This window comes from Ambystoma mexicanum, chromosome 6p (assembly GCF_040938575.1).
Source record: "Ambystoma mexicanum isolate Mex_15411 chromosome 6p, UKY_AmexF1_1, whole genome shotgun sequence".
Taxonomy (NCBI): Eukaryota; Metazoa; Chordata; class Amphibia; order Caudata; family Ambystomatidae; genus Ambystoma; species Ambystoma mexicanum.
In genome coordinates, this window is record NC_090935.1 from 1178451296 (window position 1) to 1178470561 (window position 19266).

General features: G+C 47.1%; 1 protein-coding gene across 5 annotated transcripts in view; it reads left to right on the top strand.

Annotated features, from left to right (window-relative positions):
• Positions 1–19266, top strand: part of LOC138510289 (annexin A1-like) — a 314660-nt gene that overhangs the window by 173107 nt on the left and 122287 nt on the right. For all 5 annotated transcript variants that reach the window (XM_069625817.1, XM_069625818.1, XM_069625821.1 and 2 more), the window contains one exon: positions 17895–17974. In XM_069625817.1, coding sequence (XP_069481918.1) covers positions 17895–17974 — 80 coding nt within the window. The remainder of the gene's footprint in view (positions 1–17894; positions 17975–19266) is intronic.

Here is a 19266-nt window from a genome sequence, read left to right on the forward strand (position 1 = left end):
TTTTTACTGCGGGCTGCAATTGCAGCTGCAGTAAGGCACCCATGGGTGCCCATTTTGTCAAAATTACTCCAGTCCTTTCTTTTGCCATTTCTTGTTGGAAAGTTACTTCTTGAGATTTACTCTGCACGCCAAACCAGGTTTGGTCACTTTGTATTGTCTTTGGCGGGATCCATGAGTGAAGCCCGCCTCTGGCTCCAGCATGTCTGGCAGGGGCAGGAAGTGAGGGAGGTGCCCGAATCTCCCTGTACTTAGTCTCCTTGATTACAGGAATGCTCCCAAGGGTGATTGGCTGGAGGGCTGTCCTTGGATGGCTAGGCTACGAATGAATGGGAGAAACCTGCATAAAAGATGAGGCTTTTTGCTTGGAAGGCAGAGTCGACCACTGGATGAAGGAATCCAAAAAATAACTTGGAAAAGACACCTGCTGCAAGTCCTGGACCATTGGTTTTCCCGGTTAAGCCCTGCTGCTGTGCTGAAGCTCCAAATTCGCCTCGATTAGAGAAGCCCTGCAAGGACAACTCCTCCCCTTGGGTTGGTGGGACCAATGAGCCCCAAAGTGAATTTGTCTGGGCATCCTCTCGGAGCTGGCTGTACTTCCATTGCTGCTGCTGCTGGAACTGAAGTGCCAAGGAGAGGAACACCAGATTGTGTGCGTTGCTTTTAAGTCAGACCTGAGCTCCAGGAAGATCCTTCGGACTCCCAGGATGCAGGACTGACCAAGTCAGAGCCACCTTAACAGCTTGCTGGACGCCAGATGTGAGGAAAGTCTAAAGTGGTATCTGAGAGACTGCAGTGGTGCTATTTGCTAAGGCGCGAAGAGCTGAAACCGCAAAGTGCTGCTGAATGGAATTTTGCCCTTTGAGGCTGCCGACCATCCCATTGTGGTGTAGGAGTCCCCAGACGTCGTCCATCTTGTCCCCACGACTGAGGCCCAGGAGCAACAGGATCTGCAGAGCTACACAGGAACAGAAGCCAGCTGGAACCATTTCTTCTAACCAAAGATACTGTAAAACTAAGGGGACTTGTGTAGCCTTACTTGTTCTCAGTTGAGACTTGTTCTGGTTGCTTTTCCGGAGTTGCTTTCAGCTTTGCCCCTCACAAGCCTCCTAGCTTGTGGCCCAACAGTGACTCTCCTTTTTCTACAAAGATTTCTAAAACATTGTAACACTTTTATTAACCTGCAAGAAGTGCTTCAGTACACCTAGACATTGGCTCAATTAACAGTGGCTGTCCTGGCTCCCTGAAAGACTATCGGGCAATACACCCTGGTCTCAGCCTAGTATGCAATGCACAACCAAAATACTTGTATTTTGGTTGTGCATTGACCAGGGTGTATTGCAAGGTAAACACTTCGAATTAATGGAAGGTTGAAAATAATTTAGAATACAAATCACACATGTAAAACTTTGCAAAAATTTTGATTCCCGCCTAAAATTAACCAAATGGTTTTTAAGAAAAACGGGTGAAATTCATTGATTTTGAGTGTTGGGATGTAGCTATAGTCTTGGGTACAATCCAGAGTTGAAACGAGGTGTCTAGCTATTAAACTGAGGGAGATATGCAATGTAGAATTAGGCGTTTTTAGAAAAATCGGGTAGTGAAAACAGACTCAGTTTGAGCAAGAAAATATTTACTATAATTTTACTCTAGACTAGAGCATTCCGGCTAGTATATCAGAGAGACACAGTAAGCTCTGGAGTTGATTCATGACTTCAGCCCCGGATCCCCAGTGCCCGCCCTGGCGGAACCAGTCGGATCACGCGAAATAGGATTGATAGTTTAGGATTTACACAAGATAAAAATGACTAAAGAAATGGCACTTAGCAAGATAAATCAAGAACCAGATTGCAATAAGGATTCTGACAAGGTTACAAGTTATTAAGGTAAGGATAGGATGGTTTAGAGATTGGGATAGGACAAGGCAAGGTATGCTATGGTTTTCTATGATTCCTATTAATACTTACAGTCCGCTTTTGGACCATCATGGGTTCTGGTCACCACACGGATCGGGTCTAACACAGGACAGCTGGACGAATCTGATCACCGGACTGCACTGGACTGGTTACTCTATACTACAGATCAGTGGGATTGTGAGTTTGCAGGCATGCATCTAGTATCGGCAAGCCAGGCTGGATCAGTATGCTTCCCTTGGGTTTTTGGGATTTTTAGAATTTGAGGCCTAGCTGAAAAGGGGTTCAGCAATGCATAGGCCTTGGCTTTGCAATGAAAATCTGGAATCTGGATCAAGCAGTATGAAGAAATCGGGAACAGAACGCCACACAGGAATTCAGGAAGAAAGTCAGGAATCGGTGTCTACCCTGTGTGCTGTCGGGTGCCCTTATTTATCATGCCAGATGACCTCACTACAGTATATGGCAGGGGCAGGTTTACTACCCACACCCATAATGCTAGGATTGGGCAAGGTAGAAGTCTCCTCCTAGCTCACAGCTGATTATGTTGCCATAAATAAATATGTATGCAGTTATAACCTCTGAGAAAATCAGATACACAGGTTACAGATGTTGTGCTTCATATTTCAATCCAAACCCCAAGTCTGTGGGACCTGGTTTTGCTTTTCTGCTACATTTTGCCAATTTTAACCATGAAAGATTTGGCCTAAAATTCCCTGATTTTTGTACACAGATGCGCATTTACCCCTGGAATATGTGTACAAAATGTGATGTCCACAACATCAATACTTTCCCCATAATCTGACTTTCTTTTTAATTATAACTTTTGTTCCTTATGCAGTAATGAGTTCTACCAAGTTTTCAAAGAAAGAGCATAAAATTAGATTTAGAATTACAACTTTTCATAGTTTTCCTCATTCTTGCTGCACGGTTAAACATCTTTTTAAAGTTCAGTTACAAAATAACCTTTAAAACCAAATGTCACTTGGATCAGTTTTTTGGTTTTTTCCTTTCCACAACAGCAAGCGGCTGTCAATTCCTTTGAAGCAGGATGAGGGGCCTCTCTCTTTTATTGCCCCTCACACTTGACAGGTGAGAGTCTCAGCCTGCTATTGTCCCAGCCTGGAGCAAAGACTAATGTCTGAGCTTGTGAAGTCCCTTTGTCCTGGTGCATTCAAAGTCCTCCTAGCTAGCAATTGGCGCTTTCCTGTTCCAGAAGTTTGAGGTGTCACCCTTTCTCAGGGCGAGCAACTGGCAGAGCAAGTTTTTTTTATATAGTTTGCCAACTTAAATTTTACATCTTGACTTAAATCTGTGGAATCAAAACAGTTTATAGATGTACTTTTACCAGCAACAAATCTGTTTACATTTCTAATTAAGTAGGCCTTCTCACAACAATTTACTTTTAAATAGGCGAGTCAGAAAAAGCACATTTTACTATTTCTTAAACTTCGGTTTTCAGCAAATACACACTTTCTGCAGCTCCTTGAGTGCTGAAGTTGTTTTGCGGCATATATACATTTAACAGGCATCTATTGAGTCTTTCTGTGAACAGCTGATTCATGATACTTTTGCAAAGAAAATAGGTGTTTCCCATGTAGAATTAAAACACGGCCCCTTTTGACAGGAGCCGTCATTCAAATGATGCCCGGTTCCTCTGAGGCATAATGGATGATCCTGGGCATTGCAGGGCCTTTTTAACCACAGTGGTTCGTGAGAAATTGATGTATTTAGCACCAAACAGCACTTTTGGTTGAAAGATGTCATTTTAAAGAGGCATTTGGGTTTTCAGCAAAGTAATGCTGCCTCTTTCACTTCACTCCATGTTAAATGTTGCAGAGCACACTGGCACATTCCTGCAGTGAGTACTCTGTTCCACCCCACCTGAAATGTGGGTGGCAGGGTGGTGCAGCCACTTTCTGGTTGTTGCAAAAATGCAAATTAGAGATCTTGGAGTGCACAGGAGTCAGCGCAGCCATTTTGCTGTTTCTTGCACCACTGCAGCAAAGTGATGCATAGCACAGCTGAGTGGGTCAAAATATCCCACAGACTCTTTTCACCTGTGACTTTGTGCTTTACCTTTCCTCCAGGAAAGGGTTAATTTACTTTGCATTGGGGGGTTCCAAAGTACTTACCTGCTTCAGAATATTTGTTTGACCCTTATTTGTTTTCCCAAACCTTTTTCTTTGACACCAATCTCTGTATTGCTCTAAATGTACCAGTGATATATTAATGTCCACAGTGTCCTAGTTTTTAAGTCACCTCAAGGTGTAGGAAGCATCTGTATGCCATCCCAAATAGATACTTGCTGATTTAGAGAAACTAAGTATGTATTTGAGTGTTACTTATATATTGCTCCCTTCTGAAGGCTTATTGAACTGACTGTTAAATACGTGTTTAATCAAGAAACCTTGAGTGTAAGAGTTTATTTGAATACCTGTCACTGAATCTGTAACTCCCCTACAGCTCACATTGACCCCTCTTGAGATCAGCCTGGCTGCTCAGCCACACTACCGACCTGCGTAGTACAGACTTATACCAAAGGTTGGGTTCCAATTGCCGGGAGGACAAGGTTGTTGTTGTATCCCAAAGGTTACTGCACACAATCTTGCTCAACACCTCCCCTGACATACAGGGCAGGAAATTCCTTTGTACTCTCGGCCCAGGCTCCAGTCTTTCTGTGAAGGCAGGAAGCGACGGAGGAGTCCCAAACTCTGCAGCCCTTTGTCTTTCTCCTTGCCTGAATGGGGAAAAATCCCAGTGGGGGGGAGGGGGGACTGGCTGTTCCATTTGGACAACCAGACCACCCCTTGTTGTAAAATGCAGAAGTTGTGTTGTAGTTCCTGTTAAATACTGCGAAGCTGAAGACAAGTCGACCACTGGAATGGAAACCGAAGAGGATGATGAAGGAAAAAGGATGAGATTATTTCCAGTGACCGGAGAGCCTGCTGTGTAACTGTAGCCTGCAGTAGCCCTTAGTTCCAATCAACCTGCGTACTCTGGAAACGATGGCTCTGTCCCAGAGCCTGGTGGGACCCACTAGACACAAGATTTTGAGCCATCCCACGTGTTGCTCTGACCTTGCGGGGCTGCAATACCGCAATACCCTGAGACCTTGAGCCATTGTGTGGTGCACAGTCTTCTGAATTCAGAATCTTGCAGAAACGTCGTCGGCATCCTGGTATTTCTCAAGAGAAATTAATTGAGTCAGAGATGTCCCCTCTCCAGACTGCTGGACCTTTTTTGTAAGGACGCGAATTCAACCGTGATTTTCTGTCTACTTCTGTGCTCCTTGAAAAGGCACCATATCCACAGAGCCTCATCCAGCCACAACGAAAACCTTGCCAAGAGCCTTCTCCATTGATCCCTGTTGCAAGTTCCTTCCAAGGTCCTGTTTTCAGTCGCCACAAGAAGGAATCCACTGACCGGGTATTTGGTTGCAGATCCTGAAGTTCTCCGGCTGCAAAATGGTCTTCAATGCGGAGGTACTGTGTTGGCTTGGGTATGTACTTACCTTAAGTCTCTTGGGATTCCTGTGTAGTTGTGGGGTATTGATGTGATGGGGGAGGCCTCTCATCCAGTGCACCCAGTGCTAGAATCCTGCTAGGGTGTCTTCTGTGAAACCCCTGGACCCTCTTCTAACTCTAAAGTATAATAGTCACCTGTTTGCACAGTCTTCCTGAGGAAATCTGACTTTTGCTACTTAAGAACCTATTCTGACACTGTCTGTTGGACACTAGATCCTAGTGAGGCCCCTTCTGCAACTGAGAACAGCAATGCTCAAGAATAAGGGAAATACTGATTGGACCTAGAAAAGAGAATAAGTGTTTAAAAGTTACTTATTTGTAAAATAAAAGTGGGATGGTAACTAACTCAGAGTGAACAATTACAAAAGTTCTTACTTACCTTGGACAACTGGTAGGGTCTACTTCCCTTGCATTACAGAATGTAATTTTGAAAGTAACCATTGTTCAAATGGATTGTGTCCTCTAACGTATTCCACATGTTTGACATGTTATGTTTGTTTTAATCGAGACTTAAGTTGCAGTTTACAGATAATGTACAGTGACGAAGATAAATATACAATTATGACAAGTTACAATAATGTACAATGATATACATATCTATACAAATATATACAGGTTATGTGATGACTGGAGGGCAGAGATTATGTAGGGCAGGCTGGCTAGGTGTAAGTGAAGCTGTAATGCAATGGAGTGCGGTATGGGGCAATATAATGGTCGGCTGTAGCCAAGCTAAATATACATAGACCGTAGGGTCAACTAGGGGCCGGATGAACTGGCGAGGAATAGGTCCTGGCAAGCTTTCTAACACTAATCGGGGGGGGGGAGGTGCAAGTGTAGTGGTGGTGCAGTAGCCAGGTGGGAGCTGGCATGGAGCTGGTGAGAGTGGCAGGTCTGCACTGGAGGTAAAGGCATTGGGTGGCTGCAGGTTGACTAGCTGTCGGCAGCTTTTAGGAGATTGCTGTAATTCGATGTAAATTTCAGAAAGGGCTGCGCTTCACGTGGGGTAGGTGGCAGTGAATTCCAGAGTTGGGCTGATTGTACCTGGAAGCTGCTTCCTCCGGCCTTGGACAATCTGAATCTCGGTATGATGAGGCTGTTGACATTGGAGGTTCTTGTTGGTCTAGTAGAGCATCTTTTAGTGAAATTTGTGAGATAGCTAGGAGCGGCATTTTGCAGGGCTTTATGAACCAATGATGCCGATTTTAGGTGCATTTTATTCAGAGTGGAGAGCCAGTTATTTTGGCGCCTAATATGCGATGTGTAGTCTTTTGGGTACGCCAAGAGCAGCTCGCAAGGCGTTGTTTTGAAGGGTTTGTAGTCTGTGTATGATAGATTTATTGGCACCAATGTAAAGGGCATTGCAGTAATCTAGCCGAGATGGGATTAGGGCTCTGGCTAGGATGATGCAGTTTTTATTAGATGGGAAGTGTTTGCCAGCTCTAATAAGTTTGCAGGTGTAGGCAGTGGCTGATGCCAGGGACTTCACCTGTTTATCGAATGAGAGGGTGGAGTCCAGGTAGAAGCCGAGCATCTTCACTTCTTGGACACCTTGATGGAGTTTCCATCCATCACAAATGAGGCATAGTTATGGCCTAATTTTTTAAGTTGGCATGAGTCCCCAGGATGATAAGTTCTGTTTTATCATCATTCAGGCATAGACCGTGTGAGGCCATCCATGCCTGGATGATATATACCCTATTCACCAAGGCCAAATCCTTGTTGTAATCCCCAGAAAGAGGGAGGAGAATCTGGGTATCGTCTGTATACTTTGTGTAGGTGATACCAAGATAATCCAGATCATCAAAAAGGGGCTTAGTGAATATGTTGTATAGGGTGGGGGAGACACAGGAGCCCTGTGGGACTCCACATGAGATGGGGATAGGGTCGGCTGCTGCTGAGGGGGAGAACACTCATCGTCCTATCACTGAGGAAGGACTCTATCCAGGTTATGGCCTCTTTAGAAAAGTGAGCAGCCGAATCCAGGTGGCTGCAAAGGACCCCGTGGTCCACGAGGTCGAATGCAGCTGAGAGGTCCAGCAACAGGAGAGCCATTTTGCCTTTGTCTCGCAGGATGTCAATCTGAGCCTTCAGATCGATGAGGGCTGTCTCAGTGCCGTGTTGTGGCCGGAATCCAGATTGGCGTACTCCTATGAGCTTGTGAAATTCCAGGAATTTTTTAATCTGATTGTAGGCAATCTTGTCCAGGATTTTGAGCAAAAACGGGACTGTCGTGATGGGGCGATAGTTCGCAGGAATAAGTGGGTCTAGGGTTTGCTTCTTAAGCAGAGGGAGTACCCAGGATTGTTTTAGATTAGTCGGTACAATACCTGTTGCAAAGGAGGAGTTGACAAGTTTTGAGATAAATGGGGAGAGGTCTCTTGCTGCGCCTTTTAAGCTGGGCAGGGGGTCACCCTGGCAGTTAGATGGCTTAAGGGCAAGGATGACCTTCTCGACCTCAAGGATGGTGACTCTAGAGAACGTGAAGCGTGCAATAGTGCCCTGTTCCTTAGGAGGTAGTACTGTACTGGCGTTGCTGGACTGGAGTGGTAGACTAAGGGTAGCCTTTTTCTTAGATATTTTGTTTTGGAGCATCGTTATTTTATTAGAAAGTGCTTGTTGGATATTCGAGCACCATGTTTTATCTTTAGAACATATGTCTGGAATGGGGTTGGGGGGACTCTAGTTCCTTGAGGATAGTGAACAGTTCTTTCATGTTTGATTTGGCATTCGCTAGGCACGCGTTATTTTGTTTGGCCAGATGGATTTCTTTTTTGTATCGGGAGGAGATTTCCGTGAGTCTGTTTTTATGGTCCTTAGAGGAGGATAATCTCCAAGCTGATTCACAGCTTCTTTTGAGGAGTCGTAGGTCTTTTAATTCCGGGGTAAACCATTTATTTAAGTGGGCTTTGGGTTTACTTGGTCTAAGTTTTAGAGGGGCGATGTTGTCCAAAGTGGTTAACATAATTTTATTGTATTCATCGACCAATGTTTCTGGGTCTGAGTAATATGCTAGTTGGTTGAGAGTGGGTAGGATAGCAGGAATCGCATTCTCCTTCGTGATGCACTTTTTGTTTCTGGTAGGGCAGGGTAGGGCCATGATGGGTGCTGGCTTGATAGATCTGGAGGTCGATAATTCGAAGGACACCAGGAAGTGGTCTGTCCAAGGTGGTTGTGAGATGGATTTGATGTTGACTGTGCAGTTGAAGTCTGCTAGCCAGTCAAGGGTTCTGCCTTTGATATGGGTAGGTTTGAGCGTTCTTTGAGTTAAACCCAAATCGGATAGTGAATTAGCAATGATGCTTGCATTTTTATCTAATGGGTCATTGTAGCCCAGATTGAAATCGCCCAAGACCAGTAATTGTGATGTAGTTTTCAGGTTGTTGGCGAGTAAGTTATGGAGATCCTCCTCGAAAGTCCCGGTGGGTCCAGGAGGTCTGTAAATGAGGTGGATAGACCGTGTCTGAGAGTTCACGAGGGGGAGTTTAATGGAGAGCGCTTCGCAAGAGTCTAAGCCTGAGGTAAGTGTAGTTCTCATATCTAGGCTAATCTTAGCAATGATGGCAATGCCGCCGCCCCGTGTGTTGGTTCTTTCCTGTCTCAATATAGTATAACCAGCTGGGATTGCTAATGATAGGAGGGGGGCCTGCAGCGTCGTGTAACCAGGACTCTGTAATGGCAAGAAAGTCCAAATTCTCAGCTAAAATCCGGTCATAAATATTGGAAGCATGTGCGGTTATGGATCTAGCATTGATTAGTCCGCCTGTAATAGGGGGAGAAGTAATCGTGGGAGGGGTGGGTGCTGAAATGGTAGACCTGGATGTAGATTGTAACTTGTGGTTTTTGGTGGAAGGGATGAAGGCCTTCTGGGAAGCGGACCTTATGTTTGTAGGGGGCAAGGTTCTAGTCAACGGCTCATGCAGTCTAGACAATCTTGCTCAGAGTCTGGTGTTTCTACATGGTAAGCTAAAAGGGGTGCTTAGAAATCCGCTGGGAAGATTCGACACGTTGCTTTCCATAATGTGGGCAGAGTGTGTGGTGTGGAGGCTGGGTAGGGTAGGTGACTACTGGCAATAGTATAAACTTGGTTATGCTAGAGAAAGCTGGGATCTTATCGAATAAATGGGTGGACAATGAGGTCTGGGTTCAACCGAGGTGCATATGCGACATCAAGGGGTCACATGGGCGGAGGTTAGGCTAGATTCCATGGACACGTACAAATTAAGCTAGATCAAGTGTGCATAGGCCGCAGGTTGGCTAAAATCAAGGTCACATGGGCAGGTTATGCATTGTACAAATTAAGCTAGATCAAGTGTGCATAGGCTAGCTAAAATCAAGGTCACATGGGCAAGTTATGCATTGTACAAATTAAGCTAGATCAAGTGTGCATAGGCAGCAAGTTGGCTAAAATCAACGGTCACCTGGGCAGTAATTGGGCTAGGAAGGAAATTGTGCTATAATCCAACAGTTCATCCGAGATCGTCATGCATGCAGGAGAAGGGCTGAGTTCTAGCAAGGGTGCGCCAATTATGTTCACAGCTGAGCACTTTGGAAACTTTTTCAGCAGAGGGCGTCCTGCGTTGATGACGTCGGGTCGATGTCCCTCGAATGCCTCAGTCGAGGGTGACGTCACCGGATATTATAAATAGGACGCACGGCACCCGTAGTCTCAGTTCTGTTTTTTTCCGCGAATGTGTTGCTTTATGAACCTCGGCGTGCCTCGTGTTATCGTTGAGATGTCTTTTTCTACGACTCCGTGGTCTGGCTTCAAGACCTGCCGGGACTACAAGCCGAAAAATGTCAATCATCGACCCGCATCGCATTTGTTTGTGGTGCCTGGGCGAGTCACCCAACACTGACGACTGCTCGAAATGCCAGTCGCTGACTGCCAAGGCCTTGCGGAAGGGGGAAGTTCCAGGTAGGTAGGGGCTCTAAGCCTAGTAAGTCCTGAAATAAATCGTCCAAGGGGGTTTCCACCGACAACTCGAGGGGGTGACTCTCCGCGTCAGGAGGTGGCACGGGGATCTCGGTCCTGGAGTGGTTCCCGCCATTCTTCTTCCTCGTCCCAGCACTCTAGGAAGCACCATCACTGGTCGCCTTCCCCCGTCCTCGGAGGATGGTGCCTCAAGGAAGGTACCATGCCCAATGAAGTCCTCGACTCCGGAGGAATGGGCTGCGTTTAAGGATCAAATGTTAGCGATATTTCGATCACAGGGCACGGGTCTGGTCAAGCCTTCTAACGAAGCCAGCCAGGATCGGTCTCGTACCATGGCTTGCACGCCTTCGGGCTCAGTTCCACGATGTGACTCGCATCGGGAGCCTTAGAGGTCCAGTTCGGACAAGGATTTGAAAAGTCGCAAGAGACGTGCTTCTAGTTCTCGGTCCTCGCCCCCAGCGAGACCGCAGCAACCTACTAAGGGTTCGATGCTGGCGTTGACTCGGTCGGCACCGTGTCCGTCCGACTCGGATGTCTACGTTTTGCCATCGTATCCGCCCACGGTGCTGTTGGCACCTGTGTCGACGCTCTCGACGTGTAAGCCTTCAGTGCCCTCGACTCCTTTGGGTATTTTTACCGCAATCTGCCATTGGAGTACCTAGGAGGATCCACCACATCAGGGAAGGCTATGTTGAAGTCTGTAAGGCCAGTTTTGGACTCTAGGCCCTCTTCTGTCACCAGGCCCAGGTTTCAACTCCCTCTGGCTGACCTATATGAAGAGGAAGAAAGGGGTGAACTTGATGTGGCTCCGATGATTTCTGGAAACAGTTCGAGGAGTTGAGGCAGACCCTCCATGATTGCAGTGGGTTGGACACTTCTCCAGGAGTGGAATTTGGTAGGCCTGAGCCTGGGGCAAATGGGAAGTCTTCAAACCGGAGGCTCATGGCTATAGAGTATCTGGGCTGGTACAGTCCTCCTGAAGACTTTGTGTAGGATGATCTAACGGACATCTCAGATCAAGGTCCGGCATCTGACCCAGTTTTACCATTTCATCTCACCTTACAGTAAAGGGTGGCAGCTGCTTGGCAGTCTCCAGAATCTCTTCCGGCTGTTCATAAATCTTTGACAAAGAAATACACCCCTGCCGTTAGCGACCCCAGCTTTTTATCTACTCGCCCCAATCCCGAGAGTTTGGTGGTTCATGTGGCGTACCCGACCATCCCTCTGGATAGGAACGACGAGTGCTTCGACGGTTGGGCCTGGAAGGTATTTTCTGCTGTGAGCATGGCCTTGAAATCGGCCAACTTCAATTGTGCCTTGGCAAGGTTTTTCACACTCTGTGGAACTGTTTCTTTAGCGGCTGAGCATATTCCTAAGGGGGAAGAAAGGGATGGGTTCCTTGTGCTCATGCAAGACGGCAAGGATGCCATGTGCGAATCCCTTCAGTCGGGTTTGGATACGGCCGACAGTATACGCAGATTTGCGTGGTTGCGGAAGTCCGGTTTTGCTCCAGATATGCAGGCCCATCTTCTCAACATGCCCTTTGATGGCGCACATTTGTTTGGCAGCAAGGCTGACGAGACCCTTGAGAGGTTGCAGACCTTGATAGCTGCGACTAAATCTTTAAGAGTAGCTGTGTCAACTTCTGCCTTTTCATCCTAGGGGACAGCAATGGAGGGGAGGTTCTTTTCGTTACTACTCCTTTGGTAGAACAAGAGGGGCCGCCAGTCAAACGGGCCAGCGAAAAAGTACTTGTGGTGGTCGGGGGAAATCATGGCGCCAAAGCCTCTCAGGCAGCTGCCTCTTTGCCTTCAGGCACTGCTGCAGCCGTTTCCAAACAGTCATGAGGCCATGTCCCATGGTTCGCCGGTTGGGGGCAGACTGTCCTGGCATCTAGAAGAATGGTGAGCCATTACTTCAGATGTGTGGGTTCTGGATACCATAGCCCACGGCTACTGCCTTACCCTTCCTTCAGCGGCCTCACGACAATCCACCGGGGAAATTCTTTGAAGCTTCCGGATCCTCTCCTTGCGCTGGAAATCTTAACCCTGCTGGAGAAAGGTGCTATAGAACTGGTGCCTGTAGCTGAGAGGAACAAGACATGGTATTTCCCTTATTTTTTAATTCCCAAGAAAGACTGGGGATTGAGACCCATCATGGACTTGCGTTGGTTAAGCAAGCTTCTCAGGAAGGACAAGTTCAAGATGGTTACTCTTTCTCAAGTCCTCCAGCCCCTTCAACTTCAGGATTGGTTGGTGTCTCTGGACCTACAGGATGCTTCTTTCATGTGCCGATTCATCCCAAGCACAGAAATTACCTGATGTTTGCGGCTGGCAACTCGCACTTTCAGTTTCGGGTCCTGCCATTCAGATTGACCTCCGCCCGAGGTTTTTCACCAAGCTAATGGTGGTGGTGGCGGCAGCGTACCTCAGGCGAGGGGGTGGGTGGGGGAGGATTCACGTCTACCCCTACCTGGATGACTGGCTGATCCGAGCGAGCTCTCCCGAGCAAGTGTTGGATCATCTTGGTTTCTCACCTGTCGCACCCTCCACAGGCTGGGCTTCTCCCTGAATTTCAAGAAGTCACACGTGACGTCTTCGCAACAGCTCCAGTACATCGGGCTGTGTTAGACACGTCCTTGGGGAAGTGCTTGCCTTCCAAGGTGAGGGCTCATCACATTGTGCAGATGGTGGACAAGTTTCAACATGCCTGGAGTCTCCCGGCATTTCAAATTCTTAAGGTTGCTCGGCCTCATGGCATCCTGCATTTTTCTGTTGCCTGAGGCCAGGCTTTGGATGAGATCCATGCAATGGGTCCTCAAGATGCAGTGGTCGCAGTTCTCCGGCAAGATGTCGGATCCCGTTCAGATTCCACTCTTGGTCTCCCAGGATCTTCTGTGGTGGTTCAAGGAAGGGAACCTGATGAGGGGGGAACCATTTTGGACACCGTGGCCGGAGGTGAGTGTAGTGATGGATGCTTCCCTCACAGGATGGGGCGCTCATGCCAACGACTTGACCGCCAGCGGTTGTTGGCCTCCGTCAGAGTCCAGACTCCACATCAATCGGTTAGAGCTGAGGGCCATCAGGCTGGCCCGAAGGCTTTTCTGCCCTCTGTACGGGGGAAGAGTGTCCTAATCATGACGGACAACACAGTGGCCATGCATTACCTCAACAAAAAAAGGGGGCGGGGGGAAATCAGGTCACTCCCGTTGGTGCAGAGAGGCAATGCAGCTCTGGGCCCTCCAGCAGGAGATTTTGATCTCGGCAGTTCATCTAGCCGGAGATGAAAATGCGGCATCGGACGCTCCTGAGCAGGCAGAGCACGATCTCTCATGAGTGGGAGTTAGCTCAGGAAGTCCTTCACGAGATCTTTGCTCTTTGGGGAACCACGCAAGTGGATCTCTTCGCCACAAAGTGTCAACTGGAAGTGCGAGATTCTGCTCAAGGGAATTTCCTCCCAAGTGGAGCCTTAGGAGATCGTTTCGTAGTGGATTGGTCATTCCCACTGCTGTATGAGTTTCCTCCTCCAGGCCCCGTCATTCTTTAAGTGTTACGGAGGTTCGGTTCCCACATGATCCTCATTGCTCCAGATTGGGCCAGGAGAGCGTGGTACTCGGACCTTCTAGAAATGTCCCTTTGCCCTCCACGCCGTCTTCCTACAAGAGGTTCTGCTCTCTTGTGCCCGAGCGGGGGCGGGGGAAGTGGGGGGGTTGGGGTTTTCCATCCATAGGCCAAGACTCTCAACCTTCACGCTTGGTATCTGAAAGGTTGAGGTATAAGGATTGGGACCTCCCGGATGACGTGATGGAGGTGGTGCTTTCGGTCAGGTGGCCTGCAACAAAATCCCTGTACCGTTGCCATTGGCGTAAGTTCTGCGACTGGTGCAGAGGTCACAATGTGAATACTTTTCAGTGCTCCATTCCTATGGTTTTGTCTTTTTTTGCTTTCTTTGGCCCACAGGGGCCTTCAAGTTGGTACCATTTAAAGGTTACCTGGCGGCACTGTCTATATTTACGCGCTCATCTGAAGAATGTTCTTACTTTAAGATTCCTTTTGATTTTTCAATTTCTTAAAGGACTGACTAATGTGTTCCCGTCGTCTCCTTTCTAGGTGCTGGTTTGGGATTTGAATTTGGTTTTGAAATTTCTCATGGGTGCTCCGTTTGAACCTTTGCACTCTTGTCCTTTGAGATTGTCCTTCAAGACAGTGTTCTGGGTTGCTGTTACTTCCTCTCGTAGAGTGATTGAATTGCAGGCACTTCCCTCTAAGCCACCCTTTACTGTGTTCCACAAGGACAGGGGTATGTTTGTCCTTTCTACCTAAGGTAGTTTCTGAATTTCATTTGAGTCAAAGTGGTTCTCCCATCTTTCTATCCTCCTCCCCATCCTGGTAAGGAAGAGGAGCGAATCAATCGGTTGGATCCTAGGAGAGCTCTGAGCTTTTACATTTCTAGGATTTCCAGGGTCAGAGTGGACTATCAACTCTTTGTAGGATATGTTGGACACTGATTGGGCAAGGCTGTTACAAAACAGACCTTGTCCAGGTTATCCTCACCATTATGGAGTGTTACCGATTGGTGGGTAAGGACCCTCCTGAAGGGTTGCAAGCTCATTCCACTAGGGGCGTGGCTACTTCCATTGCCCTCCAGCGGGGTGTTCCTATTAAGAATATTTGATGCCGCTTCCAGTTTTTGTCATGATACTCACTTGATACCGTAGCCCGGATTCACCTGCAGCTGTACATACCAGAGGACTGCATCGTAAGAGTTCCGCTTTCAGCTTTCGTCCCGATACTCACTTGGAACCATAGCCGATCGAGGTCCGCAGCAATCTCTGCTTCTGAGAAAAAAAACACAGTAAGACTGAATTTAACTGTCAACTCCCATCCGAGTTTCCCATTCAGCACAAACTTAGCTGAACTAGCGATCAGTCGCTTCTCTCATTCTTCGCGCAGCGGCCAACCCAAGCAAAAGGCATTCTGTGAGATCCGCACCTGTGAAAAGTAAGGGAAAGAGACTTGTTAAAGCGCTCCGAGCCTCCCGACAAGAACTAACAACACTAAACAAGCTGTTCTGCGCGCCGCAAGCTGCTAAAGCCTCCAGGATGACGAAGCAGCATTGCACAAAGACTTACCTCCATACTTTCAGCATCCAGTACATTCCAGCTGGCCTGGACCACTACTCTCAGTGAAGCAACTGGAGTCTGATGCTTACCTGACATCTCCAGCCCGCCTTCTTCATCCAAATACGGTGAGAACAATCACGTGCGTGGAACACAACGGGGAGGTGGGGAGAAACCTGGGGGACACATATTGAATATCTGCCCTACTCATCCCTAGGTCTTCACCCAGACACCCTTGCACATCTTACCAGAGGCTCCGAGTTCTACCGGGTCCCTTCCAACCTTACTGTTGCCTGGGTTTTGGTTCTTCATCAGACCAGTGGGGGAAGGAGAGGCTTGGCCATTTCACCATAGCAGAGTTATCAAGTGGGGGCAATGCTTCAGAACAGTCAGTCCGGACCAGGCACTCCTGCAGGGCACCAGAGGTAAGCGTTAGTCTGTTTGCGGTATGGTTATACACTTGCTGTCTTCTGGGGTTCTGATATGAGACTTACTAGATTGGCCTGAGCTGTAGCTAGGACACAAATAGCTTTTGCAAGGTTGTCACCCCAGACTGCCGACTGAGTGACAGCATTTTGGATACTCACCAGTGTGGTCGCTATTTAATCACACTTCATTAAGGCAGTCAAGCGATGCTTCCAATAGATTGTGACCAGAGTTGCTTGCTGTAGACCAGTCCAGCACATCTCTTGATCTTTCCGGGCTATTCTCGTTCAGCCTCTGTGAGAATAGAGCAGCCTGAGTTTTGTGGATGAATTGGTGCCCTTACACATAGGGGATTTAAGGGGCCCGTCGCAGTAATAATTGTTGCAGGTGACTGAGCAAGTAGGGATTCTTTGAGTTCACGATCAGGGTGGTGGGGGGGCACAACATCCAGTACGTTCTTGCAGAGGACCTCCAGGGTGTATCGGGGGGGGGGGATTTGTTCTGCTGCAATCTTTGCCTCCAGCACTTCTGGCAGATTTCCCCCCATCTCCCTGCCCCCCTCTGCTGCAAAGCCTCCATAACCCTCTCTGGACTAGTGAAAACAGCAGGTTTAGATTTATTTTTAGGGTCTGGGCCATTTATAGGGGAGCTGGCCATAGGGGGATAGGACAAATGGAGGAGTTGCGCCAAACTTAGTCACCATGTTGGTTCAGACAGGGTGTATGAGTGCTCTCTCAGCCTGTTTGATGGCTTTGGTACCTAGACACGGGACCTTTATTTCAATTAGGTCGACCTCAAGTTCCCCTCTTTCTTCCGTGTTTGCATGGACAATAACTGGGTACATCCCCCACCCCCTTTCTGTATTGCTGCTACGATGAAGTAGTCGCTCATTATGGTGGAAATTGTTCATGTGTATTTTACAGGAATGTTAACACTCAGCTTATTTTATGCTTTACACTTGTGATTAGTTTTAGCATTACCAGCTGTGGATGATTTTTTTTCATACATCGATGTATTCAGTGCAGTGTTGGGGGCAGCCAGTCAGGGCAGACGAGGGCTTATTCACATCGACGTGTTATGGGTAACCATGCGCCAGATTGATCCAGTTGCACACTGTCACATACTGTCCGTCCTTCTCTTCTAGAGACAACCACTACATTTAAGAAAACCTCACTCGATTTATCCAGATCTGACATTTTTTTTAGCGGGTGGAGACATGCCTCGTTTAGGCATAGGGCTCAGGGGGAGTGCCAGATGAGTGGGAATAAATAAATGTCGGTTACAATGGCTGGACGAGAGGAGCAATAGAAAAACATTGAAAGGGAAAGAGGAAAATTAAACATATCTGTAGCTCCACTCCAGACCACTTAACCTTGCCACTTCTCTGTGCCCCGTTCCGTGGGGAGAATTAGTTTTTGAAAGGTAGCAGCAGGTTTGTCCTCAGTAGGACATGCCTCCAGGAAACCACACAGAAGAGGTATGGTGATCACAAATAAGTGCTAATACTGACCTCAAAGGACGTCACTCAGTGTGCTGGAACATGTGTAACATAAGATAATTTTACTCACCTACTTTATTGCCCTTGTTGAACTGAATCCTAACTTTTGATGTAATGTTACTATTAGTTGCTGCGTTTTAAAGATTGTCTAATTATCCTTGTGTATATATAAATACATATGTATACTATTACTTTAACTGTGTAAGAGTTGACTTGGATACCTGTATTTACTGATTTCATTGCACAGATCTACAGCTCACATTACCCCTCTTAAGATAAGCCTGGCTGCTCAGTCGCTCTACCAACTTGTGTAGTACAGGCCTGTATTAAAAGGTTACTCAATACCAATAGATGTCTTATAAAGTCCCACAAAAGTTGGACTCTACAAATTCTTACTTAACAGTCTGCAACTTTGCTCAACTGATTTTACAAATCCTGTACACACTGTGCGAAATAACATTTTTATTTGCTTAATTTACAGTATACAAAAAGGAACTATGCAAGGATATTGCATCTGATACATCTGGAGACTTCCAAAAGTGCCTCCTGGCCTTGGCCAAGGTAAGACTTTGTTTACTCTTCAGCCTACATGGAGTCTTGCTTTGGATTTAAAACAATTCTATTGGACAGCCTAGTCCTAAAATGTTCTTGTCAAACCGATTTTATTTTTAATTTTATAAATTGTAACTTACACCACAATTGTGGCAAACAGTTATCTTTTTTAGTAGTACTTTGACCAGTAGAACAGGTGGCATATTACAGAAATGGATGCTCAAAAGGTACACTGCAACAGTGTACCCAGTCCATTATCAGCCATTTAAAAACCGATTTCCCCCACCAAAACCCCTCCAAACATCTTTTGTCCAGCACGTGGTCTGGGCTGTATTTTTCCACTGTATCCACAATCGAAAAAAATGTAGTCCACCCTATGGTCCACTAGTTGCTACTAATGGACAATGCTACTACCAGGCCAGTGTGGTAGGGGGTAACCTCACCAAACGAGGTACATAAACTTTTATTAGTGATGCTATGCAGAGGGCAGCCAGGATTTCCTATACCTCCCTCCCAACCCCCCTCTCCCCTCCAAGAAACTTCTTTGGTACTCTCGGATTGTCAACAGTATGTGCATGTCCTGGATTGCCCCTCCATATCTGGGGATGGATAAGGAGTAGACAGAAAAGTCTCCTTGTTACACAGGAGACCCATTCTGCCCAACAAGAGCAGTTGGGGGGGCGGTGATCGTTGACTGGGCAGTAATGCCAGTTCATAGTGTAAAACTGGCAGTGTGGCTAATATTACTCTCCACCTAAGGTTTCTCACCAAGCAGGAATATATATAATCCACAAGCCTCAGAAATGTATACTTCTGAGGCTTGTGCAATCTGCTTAGATCACATGCTGTGCATAGGCCGACATCTAGTGGAAGCTGCAGAGTATTACAGTTGTTGTTTTCGAAACTCGAAAAGGAACGTCGACAGGGCGTGCCAGTAATACTATCCCTAGTGTGACGTCCCCTGTAGCCATGATCCCTCACGCGTGTAGGTCCCTCAGATTGTTTTTTTACGCCATGCTAGACAGACGCGTATAGCAGAGTTCCTTTTGCCGGTAAGCCATTAACTTTTCATAATTGCAACAATCGGCCTCTGCCCAGACAGTAGGGATAGGGTGGGGAAAGGGCATTTTAGAATGCATATTCTCCCCTTCTTACACTTTGTTCGCCCAGCATTTCCATAACCCATAATTCTGGAAAAATACACCATTTAAATAAATTCTGCCCGAAGTGTAACTTAAAATTCCCCTGGGTGGACAAACACCCGAGAGACCACCTCGAAACGTCTTGTCGAGCGTGCAGGC